Source organism: Podarcis muralis, chromosome 10, assembly GCF_964188315.1.
Source record: "Podarcis muralis chromosome 10, rPodMur119.hap1.1, whole genome shotgun sequence".
Taxonomy (NCBI): Eukaryota; Metazoa; Chordata; class Lepidosauria; order Squamata; family Lacertidae; genus Podarcis; species Podarcis muralis.
In genome coordinates, this window is record NC_135664.1 from 6193553 (window position 1) to 6215777 (window position 22225).

The window sequence follows — 22225 nt, forward strand, 5'->3', positions numbered from 1 at the left end:
CCTTCTTTATGGCTGATCACCAATTAATTTGGACCAAATTAATGGGAGTCCACCAATTAATTTGGACCAAATATTGAAGCAAGAAGGTAAGATGTGGGTATCGGTAAAGTAGAAACTAAATACAAAGTATATCTGTCTGAATTAATCCCTCAAATCACAGTGTTAAAAAGGTCACAGCTATAAGAAGCTGAGGTTCCCAAGGACAGCCACACCTTTTAATGCTAATCTGCATGTGCGCACACACGAAAGGGATTCAAAAGAGAAAGAATCTGAAACATCCACTGTTTTAAAAATATCCTCTATTTCAAGTCTATAGGTAGAACATAACCCAGAACAAAGAACAAAAGAAGTCAACAAAACAAACACACCCTTAATTTGTTAATGCCTGTGGTCAATGAACTGGAAAGAAAGCAAAGTACAATCAACAAAGCAGAGAATTAAACTACCTTTTTGCCATAATCTAATCTCTTATGAAAATCTAATACAATCTGGCTTTCTCTTGAGTAGCAGCTCTACATGGGGGAGTGCAAAACCTTGTGGGGAGGTCAGGCTTCCAGGCCTCTGATCCTGTACCCATTAGGTTAGAATCTGTAGGAGGAAACTTGGTGAACCAGTTAAACCAGTTCCTTTGTTATGGTAATAGCTACTCAGCTAAGTTTGAATCCCTACGGCGGGGTGAGCTCCCGTCGTTCGGTCCCAGCTCCTGCCCACCTAGCTGTTCGAAAGCACCCCTAAGTGCAAGTAGATAAATAGGTACCGCTTTATAGCGGGAAGGTAAACAGCGTTTCCGTGCGCTGCGCTGGTGCTGGCTCGCCAGAGCAGCTTCGTCACGCTGGCCACGTGACCCGGAAGTGTCTCCGGACAGCGCTGGCCCTCAGCCTCTTAAGTGAGATGGGCGCACAACCCTAGAGTCGGACACGACTGGCCCGTACGGGCAGGGGTACCTTTACCTTTTTTTACTCAGCTAAGCACCCATCATCAGCATCTTAGAGAGGAATGGGTGGGCCATTTCCCACTTCACTTTACTGGATGCCAGGTCACCCTAGGATGGAGAACAACAGGCCAGCAGTGGATGTGTTTGGGTTTTGACCAAAGTTGGAAGAGGCCTGAATTGCTCTGTGCTGGACCCAAAACTATGGCTTCTCCCTGGGAACCTAATGGGGAGGCAAGATCTGCTGGAGTGTTAAAGCTGTGAGCCCCTCCACCTCATTCTCAGGTAGTATATATGTGTAAATAAAGACACATATAAGAAAACCATGAAGATACCAGAGTCTCAATTGACCTTCATTCCAAGGAAACAAAATCATGGGTAAGTGCTGGAACCCCGGGAGTCTTTCGTAACTCAGTGATTCAGATGCATGCAACAATATTTTTCCAAGATAGTCATTTGGTTACCGCAAAGGAATTTTGACAGAAAGGGCGGCAATGAGGGCCAGAACAATTGCATAAATTTCCTCAATGGTCAGCACGCAAAGTTGCTAGACACTTCTGTTGTTGGGGAGTTTGCACGAAAATAGTCAAGAAAGCTAAAAGATGGTTAGAGAACATGCCTCACACTTACTATCCAGCAAGAGAGAGGGAACAACAGCTGCATTTTTTAAGTAGGACTGGGGGAAGTGGTGAAATTATAAGCTTTGTGATCTGCAAAGTCTCTTTTGAGGGACTGTATCTTAACATTGGGATGCGGGTGGCGCTGTGGGTTAAACCACAGAGCCTAGGACTTGCCGATCAGAAGGTCGGCGGTTCGAATCCCCGCAACGGGGTGAGCTCCCGTTGCTCGGTCCCTGCTCCTTCCAACCTAGCAGTTCGAAAGCATGTCAAAGTGCAAGTAGATAAATAGGTACCACTCCGGCGGGAAGGTAAACGGCGTTTCCGTGTGCTGCTCTGGTTCGCCAGAATCGGCTTAGTCATGCTGGCCACATGACCCAGAAGCTGTACACCGGCTCCCTCGGCCAATAAAGCGAGATGAGCGCCGCAACCCCAGAGTCGGTCACGACTGGACCTAATGGTCAGGTGTCCATTTACCCTTTACCTTTACCTATCTCAACATCTGATGTCGGACAGCGGAATTTGCTGTTTGTAGGAGCCTTAAGCTCATCCTGTATATATATATATTAAGAAACTTAAATATTACAGGAATACCTTAAGCCTCCAATGAGACTTTTTTCCAAAGAAAATCAAAGCCAGCTAAATGCGGTTTCCCTGGAACTTCTCACCACTCAGGGAAACAAGTGTGCATTTTGTTTAAAACTACAAAAGTTAGAGCTCCCCTATTAGGAAAGGTTACAGCATTTGGGGGTTTTTAGGGAAAAGGTAAGAAGATGTGACATGATTGAAGTTTATACAATTAAGCATGGCAGAGAGAAAGTGGATAAAGGAAATCTTTTCTCCCTCAAGCCTAACACTAGAACTTGTGGATATCCAGTGAAGCTGAATGTTGGAAGATTCAGGGCAGATAAAATATGGCAAGATTGCTCTGCCCAGCAAATACCTGAAACTTGTACTTCCACTTATGCAAAAAGAGAAAAGCTAATCATATTATTTCTAATTTGTTCCACCTAATACTGAAGCACTAGCAGAAAGACGAGGAGGAACAACACCATGAAGCTTCATAAAACCAAGTTCTGCTGTGATCTACCGCTACAAACAGGCTCTTCTGAAGAAAAGTATCAATGAGTTGCCATATTTAACATTGAACAGAGCCTTCAGTTAAAGCACTTTGACTTTGTGAAGGATAGCTTCAAATAACAATTGTTTAACTGGAAACAATCTCATGACTCCAAGATTATTGGATTAGCTTTCTCTCTACAAACAAATTTTCTCACTGTGTCATAGTCTAGTTTCTTTTTCAATGCTTCTCAAAAAAAAAAAAAAAAAAGAGCATATTTAGAGTTCTGTTTAAATTCACTGATGCTAAAGTCAGCCGTCCAAGCATTTTCACATGGGAGCTTCAAGCTTACCATATCAAATACACAATAATGTATAGCTTTTTAAACAACCCAAACTCTCCATGTTTTGCAACATTTCCTACAAAACAAAATTAAGTTTACAGCTTTGAATTTCCTCCATTAGGGTATAAAAGCTGTACCACATCTCTTTAAATAAAAATAATCCAGTTTACATGCAAAGAATTTGACGAGGACTCTGAGTCTTGCGGAAGGAAGGGATTTTTTTTCAAAATGCCTATTTTTGTATCGTATTTGTATATTGCTCTGAACACAGAGCACAGCCAAAATGTATTTAAATATGAAAGATTTCCATACCTTGCAAACTTCTTTACAGCGAAAGATAAATTACATTGTGTAGAATTTATTAGAAACATTTCTACACAAGAATATTGAAATACAGTACATAATCAAAACATTAAAATAGAGGATGAAAATGCAACTGAAAAATTAGGGCAGAATCAAAATTATAATAATTGAGCTCAAGCACAAGGTAAGGCAGAAATGTGTTTTTAAAATTAAAGGGGGATGGGACCTCTCTTGCCTTGATGTGCTTAAATGGCCTGCCAGAAGCAACATGTGATGATTCTAGGCCATAATTTTAGTTTATAGGAAACAGCATAATCATATAAGAGCATCAGTGTGACACATGTTAGTGTAATAATGCTGAACACATAAAATATAAAACATGTAGATGTAGGAAGCTGCACTATCCTTTTTTCCGACTGCTTAATACAAGTGCATTAATATACTTGTTTCTCAACCGTTTGGAACAACTTTTAAAGAAACTAATCATCATTGATGCATAGTTAAAAAGCAGGCTATATGATAATTTACATCTGCAGGATTTAATAGCTTTTAAAGCTTCATATATTACACCAATCAACAAACCTTAGCTTTTTTTGTAATCTAATTGGAGCAAACACCTTTGTTGTTTTTGCTTGCTAGTCAGTCATAGACGGCATCATTTCACTACTGCATAGGTCTTCAGTAGATGGCACATGACCCACAACTGCTTCAATGACCCACTCTAAAGTTTATTTATGTCATACAATTTATATACCATTTGGTGGTGGTGGTTGGTTTTTTTAAAAAAAAAATCAAAGTGGCTTACAAAAAGGATAAAAAATGAAATCATTAGTAAAAAAAAACAAAACCCAGTAAGAACAACAATGTAAAACCTTCAAAAATAATTAAAATCAACAATAAGCTAAAACCAGATTAAAACACATGCCAACATTCAACATGTCTTGACAAGCTTGCCTAAAGATAAATGTTTTTAGCAGGGTTGAGAACTTTGCCCCAGGATGAGAATGGAAATCGTGCACCAGCGGCGCAGCAGCAACAGGAGGCCCCATTAGTGAAAGCGCGCATCAGGTTAAGAACGGTTTCGGATTAAGAACGGACCTCTGGAATGAATTAAGTTCATAACCCGAGGTACCACTGTACCAGCCCTTATGCTTGAAACAAATGTAATACAGTGGTACCTCGGGTTACATACACTTCAGGTTACATACGCTTCAGGTTACAGACTCCGCTAACCCAGAAATAGTACCTCGGGTTAAGAACTTTGCTTCAGGATGAGAACAGAAATCGTGTGGCAGCAGTGGGAGGCCCCATTAGCTAAAGTGGTGCTTCAGGTTAAGAATGTTTCAGGTTAAGAACGAACCTCCAGAATGAATTAAGTACTAAACCCGAGGTACTACTGTATTAACTCTCTCCCTCACAACTGCAAACCACCAGCACATAAAATCAGGAGGGGAGAACCCCTAAAAGTAGGGTCTATATAGCAGGCTGAGACGAAATATGAGCCCAGATCTGGAATGGCTGAAGACCACTGCATTAATGAACTGAAACTACAATATCAGAATATGGAAACCTACACTGCAAGACAACTAGCAACTTTAGAAGAATAGAACCTGATTTTTATTTATTTATTACTTTTTCTTGCCCTTTGGCAATAGTTGAACAATATTTTCCACCTAAAGGATCAGTTTCTATATATCCACTTGGCATTTTTAAGAAAAGTTGTCTTCATTTGCCAAAGTCAGAAGAACACAGCCACAGGATTATACTAAAGCTAGCTGGATGTACAGAAGGATGTCAGCAGTACAGATGAATGATTACTTTGTCAGAAAAAGGATAGTGCATCTTTAAGACAAACAAAGCCTTGAATAAAATACAAACCCCGATAAAAAGAAAGCAGCATGCCAGATATCTCTGAAGACAGCGCCAATACTGTAAGAGGTGCTTGTACCGTAGCTCTGCACTGTTCCTTCCTGTGTGTTATCTGTGGTACTAGAGCCATCGCCTTCCCTATGTACTTCCAAATGTGCTGCTTTCCTTAATTTCCTTCATCAGAAGAGATTAAAAGTGGAAGGCATCTTGTAAGTGTCATTCGCTAGCACTACAACACGGTCAGCGTTCTTGTAAGCATGCAAAGAGCTCTCAATTCAGCCACTGGCTGGGCTTAACAGACAGTTTGTTATTGTACATGAGAAAAGTTACATTTTCGTCAGCGTCTTCTCTAAGCACAAAAATCATCCCATCAACACCAGTCCAGAAAAAACAAAAATATGAGCACATTATGCAATTAACTAATCACTAACAGCTTCCTGCACCCCATTAGTTAGTTCTATTGTGTTGATACCAATAAGAGATACCAATCTGTAGTGGGTGCAGTTAAAAAAAATTCACAACAGTATTTATAGCAGTGAAATTTCATGAGAAGGTCAAACACAAATAAAAGGAACTTAGCAGAACAAGAATACCCCCACCATTTTTAAAATAATGCATAATGTCAGATTTTAAGGCTTTTTAAAAAATAACCGTATTTTTTGCTCTATAGGACGCACCGGACGATAAGACGCACCTAGTTTTTTTTGGGGGGGGGGAGGAAACAAGAAGAAAAAAATTCTGAACCCCAGAAGCCAGAACAGCAAGAGGGATCTGGCTTCTGGGATAGCCTCTTGCTGTTCCGGCTTCGGGGACAGCCTTTGAAGCCTCCGCAGCCATCCCCAAGCTAGAACAGCGAGACGGAGCGCTGCGCAGTTCTGGCTTCGGGGACAGCCTTTGAAGCCTCTGCAGCGCAGCGTCTCCCTGTTCTGGCTTTGGGCTTAGCCGCGCAGCCTGCATTCGCTCCATAAGATGCACACACATTTTCCCTTACTCTTTAGAAGGGAAAAAGTGTGTCCTATAGAGCGAAAAATACGGTAGTTTAGATTCTGAAATAAAAAGTAAGCACATGCATAAAAGGCTCACTATGTTAAAATAAACTGTACCTTCGCCTTCTCCCTCCTGTACTTGGAAGTGGTTTAGGGGTTCTTGTTGAAACAATCTGGCAATGCACAGTTCCAAGGAGCAACATGAGCCATACAGGACCTACTACTTCAGTCAGAGGTATATTATGTGTGGCTTCTACTGTATAGAACAAGACTACTGCAGCAACTTTCAAAGACATGGGGGGAAAACAACCAGTGAAGAATTAAATCTGCAACAATAATTCATAATTAAACAAATGATACTGTTAATAAGTCATTTTTGTTAAACTCAGAAATAAATGTGATGAAACCAAAGTTAAGTATTAAAAAAATCAATACAGGAAATTTAAACATAGAGCAAACTCTCACTGAAATCAATTGATCTTAAAAGCTTGGTTTTTCTATACTGCTCTATTTGAAGAGTTAACATTGTTGTTGTGACAAAACCTTTTAAATATAATCAGTATACATCAAGATTACATTATACTACACTGCATACAAACAACTAAAATGTTTGGCACAAGCTTTCAGATCTGCTAATCTCAGAAGACAACTGGAAAACATATTTAAAGCCATGGTAACAGTCACAACAAAATAGGATTGGGACAGGCATACACTGCAGCACATCTAATATGTGCCTCAATTTGTACCTTTAGGCAAGTTAGTACCTTTGAAGGAGCTGAAATAATGTACCAATGTAACTGATTTATTGCAGTGCTGCATTGTGGATAATTAATGATCAAGGGACTGTCAGGAACAGTGTGTGCTGAGCTGCATCTCCTGGATGGAGATGGGGCAAGGTCAGTGCACCAAGAGCTCACTGTCTAGGTAAGTGATGCCCCCCGCCAAGGGCCACTGTTGGGGGCTGAAGCAACTCCCTTATAAAGTTACAACATGATGGCTATATCTTATCACCAGTATCAGAGGCAGTATTCCTCTGAATACCTGACAAACATGACTGTGAAGGCTGCTATTGTGCTTATGTCCTGTAGGCAATGTTGGCTGACCATAAGCATGTGATTGGCAACGCTGGACTAAATGGACCTTTGGTCTGATCCAACAGGGCCTTATGTTCTTAACAATTTTAATTTAGATATTGCTGTATAGGTATTACCACACTTAATAAAAAATAAATAGCCGTGGGTAGAATAATAACACTATCTACTATCATATTTGAAACAGGTGGTGAGGAAACTGTCAGTATAGAATACATTTTAATATAGTTTTCTAGTGATATGAAATCACTGTCTAAGCTCAAGAATAAACACTGTGTGTTCTTTAAACTAACTGTTTCTATTTCCCTTTGTTAATTTCATTATGTTTCTGTGGAGTGCCAAAATGACATCCTTCTCTCAATTGCGTTTTTTATTCTTACACTGTGAAGTCCTTTTCTTAGAAGTTAACATTTTCGGGAATTGCTGTAATTTAGTTTCATCCTTATAGCAGCTTCTAACTTTTGAGGTAACTTGAGTTTAAAAAATATAAATGGAAATGCATCATTAGAACTCTGAAAAATAAGATTTGGCCCATTTTTTGATCAATGCATTTTTAAAAAACTAATAATGTCATCTAGTTATACCTTGAAGAAGATAAAGGACAAGGAGCCAGAAGAAAATAACCTTTGATGTCACTTGTAGCCACCACCTGAAGAAGAATGGGAAGAAAAGAACTCTAACAATCCCCTTTCTAGTCAGAGATGTCCAGGGACTTTCTGGTTTAGCTTTAGCAAATGCAGAGCCTAAACAGAAGACAAACAGATCACTTAGGTTGCATAGCAATATAGACAATTTACAATTACCATCTGACTAAGATAAAATCCTAAGACTTTGTGTGAGATATATATGCCATATTTACATGGAACTTATTCCTGTGTGTGAAGCTGAACTTCTAAAGCTGTGTACCTTCGGCAAAATAAGTAGTAGTACTTCATAAACAACTGTAAATATATTTTGTCCTATATGAAACATGTGTCTGGTACAGGAAATCATATGCGGGAACTGTCTGTAAGCTGGGAACAGAAGTGCAGACTGCCATAGCATGACACATGGGAAGTACCCAATGGAATACTGAGTAATTCATCTTTCTACCATGTAAAACATATAATTATAGTATAATGCTATGCATGTTTAGAAGCGAGACTTATTGTGCTCAATGGAGCTTTCTTACAGGAAGATACATACAGGACTGCAGGCTTATTCAGTGCAAAAATTCCATTGAAAAGCCCAAGTTTTCTTCCCCTTTGTGTTTTGGAATCCAAAATTCCAACATATGAGTGGTGCATACTTATAGAACAGAGGACTACAGTAATAGATGCAAATGCAAATAGAAAAGGGGGAATTTATTTCACTGAATAGAACACCAAAACATGCCAAAGGGATAAGCCTGATGCTGACAGTGGATAATAACAGACCACACATACCTGCCACTATTCCTGGTTCTTTTGCAAGAGCTACATACATTTCTACACATATTTCTACAAAGAAAAAGAAAAACAGGACCCAGTCTTTCTTCTACAGCAGGGTTGGGGTTGGGAAACCTGTGGGCCTTCAGATGTTGCCAGATTACAACTCTCAGAATCCCTGACCATTGGCCATGCTGGCTGGTGCTGATGGGAGACAGAATGCAACAACATCTCGAGGGCCACAGCTTCCGCATCCCTGTTCTACAGGAACAGAATAGCAGAATTAAACTAAGCTGTGGATTTAGATCTCTCAAAGTTAGTACTTTATCAGGAACAGCAAAGATAAAAATTCTCTTTCCTATAAATTACAGGGGACTCAGGACTGATCATCTGGTATGGAAATACTGGGTCAAGTATGCCAGGGGTAGCCAATGCGGTGCTCTCCAGTGGTTGTTGAACTACAGCCCCCAGCATCCTCTGTAATTGGCTGCACTGGCTGAGGCCAATGGGAGTTGTAGTCCCACAGCATTTAGAAGGCACCACATTGGCTCCCCCAATGTATGCCATTGGCTTCTTTTGATTTGCAGCGGGGGGAAATGATAGGAAACTAGCACTTGGGTGGCACCTTTTGAGATTAGTCACAATCAGGCGCTAGAGGCATTCAGTGCTCCTGAAATCACAATTATTAAATGTCTTATGATGAGGGAGACTCCCTCTAACCTCATCTTGACAGGTGATGTCAAGTCATGAAAGTGCGTTATACAACAGCTAGGTGAAATTTCGCTACCTTTATTGGAGTTACTTCCTGCAACCTGAATTTCACTGCTCTGAAGAGGGAAACTACTTGGAAGTGAATGTATCTAACACGGCATGTTGTGTACAAGCAAGTTCAGAACTGCAGCAAAATTTAACTGCAGGCTATTACTTCCAAGTTCACCTTGCAAATCCAGCCTACCCTTGATCTATAAATAAATAAATCTGAGAACGCACATTTGAGCAGCATTCTGGTTTCTTTTAATCAATTACACATCAATCTGTCCACAGAGTTGTTACATTGCAACTGCCCAACCTGCAATAAGCTGCACACTGATGGGGGTATAACCAGGCTAGGAAATACACAAACACCATATGTATTCCACTTTAAAAAAAGATGTCCCCAAATGCACTCTACCATGTAAAACAATAAAATAAATAAATTGACATATTGATCAATACTGCATTCCATATTTAAGAGATCCATTCCTACCTCTTACAAGATCAACATCTATGAGATCTGGCTTTACATGCCCAGTTTTCTTTGGCTTGTTTCTCAAACCCTGTAATATGCAAATAATATTGGATTATTATTATTACAATTAAAGGAAAAATACTTTTCATATAAGCAGGGGCCAGTAACTGTGGTGAACTTAAAGTTATCAGGTTTTCATCTCCTGAGCTGTGCACTATTTCCTATTTGAAATCTACTTTTAAGAAAGATTCCAATTTGCCATGTATCTCTACTAATGAAAAATATTTTTTGCTTTAAAAATACAAGTATATTGCTGATGCAAATACAAAGGTATAATGAAAATTACTGTCTTTTTTATTATATTTCCCAGAACACCTAAAGGAGTTAATTAAGTTCAATTATGCAGCCACATACGAACACACACATGCTTGCCAGAGTTAGTAAATACTTACTTTGACATCTATTTCATTTTGCCTTTAATTTTCAAAGAAACATATCCACTAGACTTTGAAATTCAAATTGTGGTACAAGAATAGATGTAAACTTATTACAGCCCTCTTCCTAAGTGTTTGAAGTTTGTCTTTCTGAGAGACAAAACGTACATCATGAAGCTTCCAAGCTAAAACTTGTGTAAACTTACAGGCTAAGAGAAAACTAAAAAAAAAAAATCAGAACACACCACAGTATTAAGTATTTGTTTCTAAAGTAAGGATCTAAAACAAGTTTATAAATTAGCTTGTCACTTTGGAGAAAAATATCAGAACGTCCAAGATACTGAGGACAACACTTATCTAGCTACTATTCATCCTGCTTTAGAGAGATTCCTGTTTGCATTTCTGTCAACCTATCTGCTAGTCCTCAAAAGTATAGCAAAACCTGGTATAAGATCACACTGACCCTTCTGAACTACTCAGTAGCCCCCCTGGCCCATCTCAGAACATAGAATTGTAGAATTGTAGAGTTGGACTACAATTGCTTATAGCACACATGGACAACCTTTTCAGTAGCAGCCTTTCAACATCCTCTTTACTGACAGGTTCTGTCCTACACTGACATTCTCCAGAGCTGGTGCTAGATACAGGGCTCTGAATATCACTTTGTCCATCTCGTAACCTTCAGCTGCACCCTGAATCACATGCAACAGGAGAGACCACTTATTTTAATCCTGTTCATACTCTGCTAGAAGCTGTTAAGTATCATATGCATTTTCCTCTTACGGAAAGCACACACTGGAATTTAGCTTAAATGCTAAATATTAATTAATTAGCTTAAATACATAATAGATGCCAGATGATAGATAGATAGATAGATCCCTGAACGATGTGGCTCAGTAGCCACAATACGACCAAATTCCAACATACAGATGCGTCTAAAGTGGACAGCTAAGTTCACAATACTCATAGTGAAGGCCTGCAGCCAAAGAATTGGCAAGTATTTTTAAATCAGTATGTGAATCATAGGATTGCCAAATCACAATACTCTAGTGATAGTAGAAGCCACAACCAGTAGGATTTGCCTGTCGGGTTCTAGAAGAGCTATCAAACCTATACCCATGGTCCACAATCCCAAGCTTATCCATTCCCCTCCTCCACTGTTCTAATATGAAGTTTTGCTGCAGTCCTTACATAATCCTCAGCTATTTCTTACTGTAGCCTCATTTCTTCCTTTGTTTCCTCACATTGTGTTTTACATTAACACTTACTTTGTTTTGTTTCCTTTCATCTGCCTATTGGCTAGTGCCCTGGCACTGCACTATGGGACATGGGGAGGACACTATATAGATTTTCCTGACTGGAAGACTGGGTTTTCTTCAGAGCACCATCTCTGTCTCTGTCTCCTCTGTTCGTTTAACAAAGATTTATTCACCACTCCTTCCCTTTAGGTTCCTGTTTTGTAGTCTCCAGGTCTTCTAGCTTTCTGATTTCCTGGGATGTGTTCAGCCTGCCCCACAAAGCTACAAATCAGTGTTCTAAACTCCAATTGTTCTAGGCACATTTTACGACAGGGAATTTCATTAGTGTGAGCAGTTTCTGAGCTCTGGGCGCAGTACTGTGTCTAAGATTTCAGATTAAAACTGCAGAGTGGAAGGAATGGAGGACCTTTCTCTGCCTCCCCACTTCCAGCTACTCTCTGAAGACTGGAATAGTGAAGAATACTGGATAAGAGACTCTCTTAAGCAGGGGTCAGCAAATAAAAACATCTTGAAGGTCCCAGGCCACAGAGAAGTTAGGCTGGCCTCAACTAGAGCCAGGGCTTTTTCGGCTGTGGCTCCGATCTGGTGGAACACTCTGTCACAAGAGACCAGGGCCCTGCGGGACTTGACATCTTTCCGCAGGGCCTGCAAGACAGAGCTGTTCCACCAGGCCTTTGGCCAGGGCACAGCCTGACTCCCTCCCTCGGCAATCTTCGCGGAGCTCTGGCCCAATGGTTGCCAGTGGCTTGAATTAATTAATTTTATAATGAATGATTTTAGAGTGTTGTTTATGCTGTACTTTTGTACTGTTTTATTGTTGTTAGCTGCCCTGAGCCTGGCTTCGGCTGGGGAGGGCAGGATATAAATAAAATTTATTATTATTATTTTTCAGCTGTGGGCCGGTCCACTGTCCCTCAGACCATGTGGTAGGCTGGACTATATGGGGGGGGGGTGAACAAATTCCTATGCCCCCAAAATAACCCAGAGATGCATTTTAAATAAAAGGACACATTCTACTCATGCAAAAACACGCTGATTCCCAGGCCGTCCATGGGCCAGATTGAGAAGGCAATTGGGCTGCATCTGGCCCACAGGCCTTAGGTTGCCTACCCCTGTTCTTAAGAATATTAGGGGGGTGGGCAGGGGAAGGACTAGACCATGGGGAAAATGAACATATTTTTACTGCAGTTCATTAACTTTCAGCTTTGTATTCTTGTTATAAAAAAGCACACCTAGACATTCCGTTGTTGTGCCCATAACCTAGGTTTAAGGTGCCATTTAGCTCCTAGCTTTCATATCTCAGTTTCTAACACTGCTACAAATACCTCTAAGAAACTTAACACTAGCCAAACTGGACAACACCCACTTCCCAGAGATGGTCACTTAGCACCAACTTTGAAGTGCTTTTTGTACCAGGTGAAATTTGTACCTTTTAGATTTGTGTTTGCTTGGGCATTTTAATCCTGTGTAACTCTGCATTTTGTTTGAACTTCTATTCTATAGACCCCTTTATGTAGTTGAAGAGCAGGATAGAAATGGTTCACTAAACAAAATTAAAACTTTCTTTTCCCTCACAGAGCTGGGCCTGCAAACACTGACAACATTGTTCCCTGAACAGTTTGGATCTTACAGCATTCCAGGCTATCAGATCAGCTCAACTAATCAATGTCAAAAGCTTCACTGCGGCAACCACAATAGATTATAGATCTGCCAAGAGAATGTAGAGCTCCAGTTAAAAGGAAATTGAGAAGGTAGTTACAGACACTTGGAAGTTGTTTACAATGATAACAGGGCTTCAAGTTAAACATACACCACTTATTAGATAAGGCAAGTTCAAACAATTATCTGTTAAACTTCAGACTAAATGAGACTATAAAAGACAAGATTACTTCTTGTAAAACTATTAAAACATGAACACACACACACGCACACACCCAAGCAAGAAGTCTGGCAAACCAAACATAAGTTGACAATAAGAAAGCCAAGAAGGAACTTTATGAGCAACTTCATAGCGATGTAAAAATGAATAACACTGGTAGCAGGGTAGCAAACAAGCTGTACAATGGAGACATTAGACCAAAATAAATAAATGGAGTACTAAAGGAGACAGGGAAACTGCAGAAAATCTTAATGAAGCTGAAGCATACAAACTCATGAGACATTATTTTATGGCAGAACAAAAAGATATATGTTAAATACTATAGTGGTAAGAGGACACAGAATGTATAACAAGCCATCTATGAGGGTTGCATTTTGCAAACATAGCAGTCATAATCCAGGAGGGTAGGTTATTTCATCAATCAGAAGCTGAGTAACACATAGGAAGCAGAGAATAGAAGTAAACTTATTTATTTGGCATCTGGCAGCAGAGGCATACTATGGGCCTTTCTAGTTGCTGTGCTTTACCTATGGAAATTCTGTAATAGTTGTTGTGTTATTCAAATAACAGCACAGTTTTCAGGTAACTCAAAACCAAACAATGGTTCAGTGTGAACAAGCAAACATGCAGGCTCTTGGATGGTGGCCAGCTTCTCCCACAATCCTGCTGCTGCTGCCGTACCACTCACTACTAAGCTTTGGTTGGGCTTAATCTTACGTCAAATTCAAATCTTGATAAAAAGTGAGAATCTTCCCCTTCTTTTTGCCCAAAGGAGAACTTGATCCCATACTGCGAGTGATGAACTCATTATGAATCTATGGGATTTAATACTTCAAATCATTCCCAGTTTCAGCTGCTGAGAAACCTTTAGAAGAGTTTCCTAGTCACCCAAATATGGCACAACTCAAAATTAAAGCCTAATTTGTGCTGATGCAGTCTGAACTGACTACCAACAACCCCAGAAACATCCTGGGGCCATAGTGGAAAATTCACTAAATCTGTTAGTGCTACTGCAGTAAAAGAAGTTAGTGTTGAGAATGGTTAGAAAAGGGATAGAAAGAGAAAACAAATAACTGGTGTGATTAGAGACTTTTGTCCAAAGAACATTTTTAATTAGGCAGTATACAAATCATAATAAAGAACAAAATAAAAACAGCCAATAACCTTATTTTAAAAACTGATAACGTGCACAAATGTAGAATTTTGTGCATAGTTCTAGCTGCCTCATGTAAAAATGAGAAGGTACAGACAACTTTATTGCTGCTTCACTGTACTTACTCTATAGGTCCATTCAATTGTTCTCTGTTAATGCTTATCTGTTTTAAACTCACTCTAATGTTTTTATTATACTTTCAGGTGTTATTCTATAAGCTACATTCTGGCTTAAACAAATGAGCAACTCAAATGATAAGAGGATTGAAGTGTTTCCTCTGTAAAGGAAGACAAAAGTTTAAATTTGGAAAAGGATTATCGAGCAGAACACTTTATACCACTGGTTCTCACAAGGTGTAGCAGGAGAAGATAGCAAGTGTGCCAGGAAGATTCAAGGACAGTCAATATTTTATTTTGAGAATGATACATGTTCCTATGTAGCTGCATTGTTTTATACTTTCTGGATATCCCATGATCATATTATAAAATAGCACTGCTAGGCTAAGTTGTTTCTTTTTATTTTCCAATGCATTACTTATCAAATTTTTTTAAATGGTGTGGTGTGAACAAATTTTTATTCTGAAAGTGCAGCCCAGAGAAAAAAGTATGAGAACCACTGCTATATACATTTATAAAATTATTTGTATTGCCTGTATAAAATTATTCATCCTCTGTCCAATGTTATAAGAGTTTAAAATGATGTATTTAGGACAAACAAAAGTAGCTGTATTCTATGCATTGCATAAAACTTACAGAATTCATTGCCAGAAAACGTTGTCATCAACATCAGCAGATATATATAAAGGCACAAAAACTAAAAATTAAGCCTTCAAGTTCAGGCCGTTTGTAATCTTCCTAAGGGCATCTGGTAAGCCAATGACGGAGGCAGAGTGCTTGACCAGATGGACCTTGGCTTGTTCTTAGGAGCTCCAATGAAATCTAAGAGTACATCAGTAGAAATCTCAATGACATCAACTGGCCTATTCTGAGAAAATCTGGTGTGTTTCTATGTTTCAATACAGTACTTTGTTATTGAGTCATACTGCCCCTGTAAACCATGAAAGTAGTACTTGCTCATTGCCCCCTGCTTCAATATCCCCTCCCAGCACTACTACTGTGTGTTCGTTCTTCTGTCAGGAAAAAGAATGGGTGTACATGCAGCAGGCACAGCACTCTGTCAGTCTTATCTCACTCCTCCATCTCTCTTCCTGACAGAGGAGATAACACAGGTAGCATACATACACAACAACCCTATCGCCCAGCTGTGTTTTCCCAGCTGATGAAACACGGCCAGCCTCACAACTGAATGAAATGCATGCAGGTTGGCAGGAGGAGGAGGAACCACCAGGCAAGTGCATTTTCCACCTGGTTACTTGCACTGAGACAACAGTTTCAAGGCGAGAAGCGTGTTACAAAGTTATCTATTACTGTCTGTTTGAAAGGAAAGAGTTTCGTGGAACAAACCACTGCATTCCCAATAGTTAGCTCATAGCACTCAAGCCAACAGAAGCTTGATTTTAACCTTTTTCAAGTGCAGCACATTCAGAGCTGGAATCCAATGGTTGTTTTCCATTTCATTTCTGGAAAATGAAAAGGTGCTGTTTTGGATGGTAATGATATACGAAAATATGGAACCACAATAGATGGCCAGAAGGTATAATATCATATCAAAGGAAGCAGGGGTTTATTATAATCCCAGCATTACAGTTTCTTGTCTCTTTAGAAGAGTGGGTGAATCCTTAAATGAACCAAACAACGTAGCCCTATGAATTCAGAAACAAGTCCCACTGAGCTTAATGGGGCTTAATTCCAGGCTAAAGTGTAGGATCACAGGCTAATTGTTTTAAATGGAAAACAGAAGTGATGCTAAAGCATTTAGATGCTTTTGAAGTAGTTACTTATTCATCAGATACTTGAAGGCTTTTGTTAGTCACACTAAGATGCAGAGACACAGTTAATCTACAAAAGCTGTTTTGTTTAACACAAATTTCCATAATCAAGTACTTACCAATTTAATAAACTGTTCAAAACAATGACAGGATGAAAAATGAGGAAAAGTAAACTGGAACTATAAAGGTAACCATGTGATAGTCAGTGATATCTGACCAAAAAGCATGTAAAATATGAAGGGAATTATCTATGATATAGCATAAGGCAGCTTAGTGCAACATAACTAAAAACACCCCAATATTATTTTTAAGCACTGTAACTGGGAGTTCCCCAAGTAAAAGATCTATCCTAGCTGTTTCCTTGAAGGAGGCTCCTCCACATAAAAACTCACATCCACACCAAACAGCATACAGTTTTGATGCAAGTGAGAGACAAACCCTAGCCAAGATTCCATAATCTAAAGACTTCCTACACCCACAAAATGTCCTCTCCCACCCTAACTCTTGTACCAGTTTTTTTCATTTCAGTAGAACTTCTTTAAAGTTTAACCCACCCACCACAAAAAACTGCAGATTGGTAAGGATTACCATTACTATCACTACATGATAACAAAAGAATTCACAAATGCTATTAAAATAATTCACAAATGGAACATCCTTTGTCCTGGGGAAAAAAACTAGCTCACACCTGTGTCACAATAAAGTCTTATCAAAATAAATTCTGAATTACAATATATCCCTGATTTTCAACCTATATACGTGAGAACTATGTGCTTTATCGTGCTTTCTCAATGACAATATAAATAACAGAGGACAAGCTTCTCAAAAACTTCCCTGCTGCTTAATGACTTTCCCCTACAATACACATTTGAGGGGGACATTGGACATATTATTGAGTACACATAGCTGTCATAGGACAAGAACTAGCCCAAAGGCACCTTGCTCACACCCTGCACCAAAAAAAGTGCACCCCAGAATCCTCTGCACAGGAGTTGTGCAGCAAATTAAATGATTTGGAGTGAGCTTGTTAAGTTTGACATTCAGTACCATAAAACAATAAAAATAAATCTAAACTTTACCTTGATTTCTCTTTGTTCTACAGATTTTTCCCATATTTGCTGGTCATATGCCCCAATCTAAACAGGAAAGAGGAAAGTCTACATTAAAATGAGATCGTTCACAGTATAATCAGAAGCAACACCCGCACACCCTCACCACACTTAAAGTCTCCAAGAAAGCATGTGGATCCAAGACTACTGCCAGAAGTGTTTCCGCCAGCGGTAGCCAGTGTCGTACTCCAGAACAGGGCAATCCAGAGGCAAGGCAAGGCCAGCTATGGGTCTTCTGGATCCTAAACCATTTCCTGGAGGTGGGACAAGGAAAAAACAATACAAGCACCCCCACTTTTGGCCCTGGACAATAGGAGTCAGCAGGGCTTTAGATGTGATGGCTGATCCACTGTTCTGCCCCGGTGCTCCCAGATACTGCTTAGGACTGTCTGACAAATAAAGCTACTTTTCTCTCAGAATCTGCTTTGTGCACTACATGTAGTCTATGTGCCTGACTACTCGCAGGATTTCTTTTAGCATCAGTTGCAGACTTACATTGCTGACGGAAAAGGAACCAAAACAATAGGCCTGCATGTGAAAATACCAAATCGGAATCTATATATAGTGGTGCTCCGCAAGACGAATGCCTCACAAGACGGAAAACCCGCTAGACGAAAGGGTTTTCCGTTTTGGAGGTGCTTCGCAAAACGAATTTCCTATGGGCTTGCTTCGCAAGACGAAAATGTCTTGCGAGTTCCTGCAGGTTTCCCCCCCCCCCTTTTCCCCAAGCCGCTAAGCCGCTTATCAGCTGATCCGCTAAGCCGCTTAACAGCTGATCGCTAAGCCGCTTATCAGCTGATCCGCTAAGCCGCTTATCAGCTGATCCGCTAAGCCGCTAATAGCGCTAATCCGCTAAGCCGCTAATGGGCTTGCTTCGCAAGACGAAAAAACCGCAAGACGAAGAGACTCGCGGAACGGATTCTTTTCGTCTTGCGAGGCACCACTGTAACGTATCAACAACTGCTCCATTCGCAGGATACTAGATTTCTGTGAGGCCCTGTAAGTAGTTTCCGCTACATGGCCAACTCATTTGATCAGTTACTGTTCCTGTCTGTATGCTTAAATAAGGACCATGCCTGGGTGTCAAATATTAGGCAGAGAGGCTCCAAACTTTCAGCTGTAGTAGATTTTATTAGAATAAAAACCAAAAAACCAGGTTGCACTCAGGATGTCACTGGAAATGTTAAGAAGCTATTCAGACATAAGCATGTCATTTCAACCACAAACCTTAAGCTCTTACACACACACACACACACACACACACACACACACACACGCCAGCAAAATAAAACATGATTTGCATAAACCATAGTTTACCTATGCACACTGTCATGCATGATTCTTGTTTGTGGGCAAAGTATAGCTTGCCACTAGCCTGGAAAATGGGAGAAATTGATCACTACACATAACGGGAAGACGGGGTGCAAGAGCCTGAGGCCTGTAGTTATAATATTAAACTGTGATCTAGCTTTATGCTTGAACAGCCTCAAAGAGGAAAAACAACCACAGCTTAGCTTCATTTTATAAAGTGGCTACTGACTTTCAGAAGAAGTTACATGATTTGCAGTGTATGTTCCCTTAAATAATTCTTTGCCCCAATATTATTTTCCTGGTTTTGCTATAGATTTAAATATTCTCTTCAAATACCCTTTTCTCCCGTTTCAGACTTTTGATGTTTGATTGTTTTTATTTACCTCGTTTTTGTCTTTTCAGCCATGCCACACTGAACTGTCATCACTTCCTCCACTAGTGGACTCAAGCGGTGAGCACCAACAGAAAGGGAACCAAACATAGCACTGAGAAACAAGCAGATCACTATGCTGGGAAGAGTGTGGTGCTCTGCTTGGTTTACAGCAGGCATAGGCAAACTCGGCCCTCCAGAAGTTTTGGGACTACAACTCCCATCATCCCTAGCTAACAGGACCAGTGGTCAGGGATGATGGGAGTTGTAGTCCCAAAACATCTGGAGGACCAAGTTCACCTATGCCTGGTTTACAGTTTATATTATTCTGGGAGGTCGGCATAACTTGCCAGCAGCTGCTCAAGTGGAGTGAGGATACACAACATCTGTTGCAGGTACCACTTGTTTCAGAGCACTGATCAAACTTGACCACAATGCTGTTTGTTTCATCATGTTGTTGCGGTTAGAGTGTTGCACTTCAGAGTAGAGAGAACTGGTCAAAGCCCCACACAGAACTTGAGCCACTTACTATGTTTCGGCCTAATCTAACTCACATGAAGTTCATAATCACCCCTGCATGTATGCTTTCCTCAGGGAGGCAGGATATATAAATGTAAAAGATAAATAAAATACATTTCTAAAGGAAATATGCTTTCAAGAACAGATGACTTTTGCATGGACATCAAAGTCGTACTTTTCTGAAAATTACACAAAACACAGCTCTAACATTATTTCAAGAAGCCTCTTCTTTCCCATAAAAGCTTCAGCTATTTTTTCATTAAAAGTCAACCACATTTTAAGCCTCTTCTTGGTGGCTAAACCTGGTTTTGCCAAATATTCTGCCTACTTATACTCTATTCAGAGATACAGTTGCGAGTGTGTAATGAATCCAACACTCAGTGAAACAATTACAGTGGTGCCTCGCAAGACGAAATTAATTCGTTCCGCGAGTTTTGTCGTCTTGTGATTTTTTCCGTCTTGCGAAGCACAGTGTCGGGAAAGTTTTGGAAAAGCTTCAAAAATCACCAAAGTCTTTAAAAACCTCAAAAAAGGCTACCACACCGCATTCTATGAGTTGCTCCTCGAAGTCAAGTCGCAACTGTATTAACGGTGTTAAGAAAAAGGAAACAAACTTGCAAGACGTTTCCGTCTTGCAAAGCAAGCCCATAGGGAAATTCGTCTTGCGAAGCAGCTCAAAAAACAAAAAACCCTTTTGTCTAGCGAGTTTTTTGTCTTGCGAGGCATTCGTTTTGCGAGGTACCACTGTACTATCTGCCAAGCCTCTAAAAAGGACCAGAAGATGTTTTGTCCAGTAGGTACAACCTTGCCTCAAGGTTAGAGCAAACCTTCAGAAAATCCAACTGTTATGTACTACAACAAGGACAAATATATTTGAACAAAACAGGCTATATTTTCTAAGCATGCCTACAGCTGTATACACCTTCCAATGTAGTTTACTCACCTCAGACTAAGCCCCATTGAAGTCAATGAGACATACTTCTGAACAGATATGTCACTAACAATGCAAAGCCTGCTTCAAAAAACTGAACTACTCTTGAGATTTCTTTCTATCTGACTCTCTTCCCTCAGACATTTTGTTCATAACCAGAGTTATGACTACCATGACACTTTTAGCTGTATTTAATAAGCACTGATACTTCTGAAGTGTCGCTAAGTAGCTCAGCATTCATTGTTTAATAATAAAAAAAAGCTGAAGACGACAAACATTTGATCTCCTAGGATACTTGTGCTGCAATCTTAAACTCACTATTTTTATTATTTCATTTAATCTCTTAGTCACCCAATAAATGTCACTCATAACTATGAAGTAAGTTACTAGGAACTTGATTTATTTTTAAACAAACATGTTTAAGACTGCATTGTCAAATGTTCACCTTAAGATTTCAAAGCATTTCCCTAACAACACACCCTCAGAAACAGCCTCCTACATTTTTCTCACTAGATCTCCCTGGCCCTGTATGATAGGGAAATCCCTGGCTGTGTTGTTCAGTTCTATTTACAGGGAGGAGAAAATGAAGGGATATACTATAAACTGTCATAAGTCACATAACAGAGGGACACGGGTGGCGCTGTGGTCTAAACCACTAAGCCTAGGGCTTGCCAATCAGAAGGTTGCAGTTCGAATCCCCACGACGGGGTGAGCTCCCGTTGCTCGGTCCCGTTGCTCGGTCCCGTTGCTCGGTCCCTGCTCCTGCCAACCTAGCAGTTCGAAAGCACCTCAAAGTGCAAGTAGATAAATAGGTACCACTCCGGCAGGAAGGTAAACGGTGTTTCCGTGCCCTGCTCTGGTTCGTCAGAAGTGGCTTAGTCATGCTGGCCACATGACCCGGAAGCTGTACACTGGCTCCCTCGGCCAATAAAGCAAGATGAGCGCTGCAACCCCAGAGTCGTCCGCGACTAGACCTAATGGTCAGGGGTCCCTTTACCTTTAAATTGCATAATATGCTATCCACGATATATAATTATAAGGCAGATGAAAGAACACAAATATGCTGAGAGGGAATACTGAAGACAGACTAATGCTGAAGATATAAAAGAAGAAGATGAGTTGAAAATGTTGTTATGTGGTCATGGGTCAGTTGAATGACTGGAGGGTAGTATCTGGTTCCCATATAACCTTGAATAATCCAAGGAGGTTCTGTTTTCATTTGAATATATAATCATCCCAATTTCACGGCTGCAAATGGAAAACACAACAGCAGTTCAAAAACAACACACAGAGTGGAGCTACAACAATAGTCTTCTCTGTCAGCCTGATTAAGTCTATTTTTTAGGCTCACCTCCAGGATTTTTTGAGCCTTGAGTATGAGACAACTTTAGACCATTTGGCCCTGCCTCTCTCTGCTTGGCTTCAGGACGGAGTGTGACTGCATGAATGCCACTAGCCAGTGATATGAAACATTAAACAAGGTCAGGAACACAGATGGCACAAAGCAGAAAACTTTCCTCTTGTGGGGGAAGTGATGG

At 40.1% G+C, this 22225-nt stretch overlaps 1 protein-coding gene across 4 annotated transcripts in view; it reads right to left on the reverse strand.

The window, feature by feature from the left end:
* PHTF2 (putative homeodomain transcription factor 2) overlaps positions 1-22225 on the reverse strand; it is a 67420-nt gene that overhangs the window by 22407 nt on the left and 22788 nt on the right. For 3 of the 4 annotated variants that reach the window (XM_028747605.2, XM_077935761.1, XM_077935762.1), the window contains exons 3-7: positions 17527-17583; positions 9853-9922; positions 7785-7943; positions 6227-6392; positions 5133-5297 (exon numbers count right to left, since the gene is read on the reverse strand). In XM_028747605.2, coding sequence (XP_028603438.1) covers positions 5133-5297; positions 6227-6392; positions 7785-7943; positions 9853-9922; positions 17527-17583 — 617 coding nt within the window. The remainder of the gene's footprint in view (positions 1-5132; positions 5298-6226; positions 6393-7784; positions 7944-9852; positions 9923-17526; positions 17584-22225) is intronic. The other variant, XM_077935763.1, reaches the window with a different exon arrangement.